The 1337-nt window shown below is 56.1% G+C and overlaps 1 protein-coding gene across 1 annotated transcript in view; it reads right to left on the bottom strand.

Annotated features, from left to right (window-relative positions):
* Positions 1–1337, bottom strand: part of FRAS1 (Fraser extracellular matrix complex subunit 1) — a gene marked incomplete at both ends in the record, with an annotated part of 49120 nt that overhangs the window by 13273 nt on the left and 34510 nt on the right. The window contains 3 exons of the mRNA XM_010134267.1: positions 1–53; positions 432–551; positions 777–965. Of these exons, the coding sequence (XP_010132569.1) occupies positions 1–53; positions 432–551; positions 777–965 (362 nt within the window). The remainder of the gene's footprint in view (positions 54–431; positions 552–776; positions 966–1337) is intronic.

Below are 1337 nucleotides of genomic sequence, written 5' to 3'. Positions count from 1 at the left end.
CTCATCCAAGACCAGCCCTTTGTTGGCGATGACGGAGGGGGGAAATCTGTCCTCTGAAAGGGTTAAATGCAGAGCTGGTTAGCAGTCACCCTCCTTTCCTCGGTGTTACTAAAGTCGGGTACACAAACAGCTCCCAGACCAGAACTCCAAACCAGGTACTCTAGGCCCAGCAGCAGCCGAGGGGACAGTAACGTCAGAATGTCTTAAGGACATCCTCGACAGCAGGAAGATGCCAAGGGGAATTTTTCTACCTTTTTCAGAAGCCAAAGAACTAATCCTTGCACCTGCGAACTCCCCCCACTCCCAGACTTCAAAGGCTTTTGAATGAACAGCGAATAAAAGTGGCATCTCGAGAACTACGTCTCATCTGGCAGTACTTGTGGGATGGGAAGCTGCGGTGAAGAAAATGTAACTTCAGCGCTATCTTTTACCTAGGACACTAATATAAAAAACCTGGTCCGCCAGTTTGGTGCCATCTGCATCGATCACGTCGAAGGCGAAGGCGAACTTTCCGCCCGGATCCCCTTTCCTGTGAGTGTACACCACGCGCCCTGCAGAGAGGGAGCGGAGAACAGAGCTGGTTTACTGCAGGCTGCACCCTGGGGTTCTCGGGCTGGCACGAGAAGCCACGTCCCCCTCTCAGAGATCAGACAGTCACAGAACATCTCAAGCTGGAAGGGACCCAATAGGGATCTCGAGTCCAACGCCCTGCTCCTCGCAGGACTGCCTCCAACAGCCACGTATTCTCGTGGTTCCCTAAAATCGAGCACTCTCACCGTTATTTACATCAGCCTGGGTGAAACTCTGGACAGGCCCGGCCACAGAGATGCGGGCTGGGCTACCAGCCTCGGTCAGCTGCAGGTGGCCCACGCTGGGATCCCTCTTCACGAGAAATCTAATCGCTGCGGCGTCGGAATACAGAGCTGCTGCCTTCAAGTGTTGATCTGTGAGGTGTGCTGCAGAGCCTGGACCAGAGGAAGACAGTCCACCATCAGCTTCAGCCAGTCCAGCTAAGCGACTGGTTTAGACTGGACCACACAGCTGCACCGAGCAACACCGTCCTCCTCCCTCTCCCCGTCCCTCTTCACGAGAAATCTAATCGCTGCGGCGTCGGAATACAGAGCTGCTGCCTTCAAGTGTTGATCTGTGAGGTGTGCTGCAGAGCCTGGACCAGAGGAAGACAGTCCACCATCAGCTTCAGCCAGTCCAGCTAAGCGACTGGTTTAGACTGGACCACACAGCTGCACCGAGCAACACCGTCCTCCTCCCTCTCCCCGTACCGGCTGGGAGCTGCAGGACCCCGGTGGGGGGCTGGGGGGGGGGGTGGCTCTCCTGCG

The sequence above is a fragment of the Buceros rhinoceros genome, unplaced genomic scaffold, assembly GCF_000710305.1.
Source record: "Buceros rhinoceros silvestris isolate BGI_N320 unplaced genomic scaffold, ASM71030v1 scaffold25740, whole genome shotgun sequence".
Classification (NCBI taxonomy): Eukaryota; Metazoa; Chordata; class Aves; order Bucerotiformes; family Bucerotidae; genus Buceros; species Buceros rhinoceros.
Note: the sequence above shows the minus strand (reverse complement) of the source record. Positions and strands in the feature narration are given on the sequence as shown.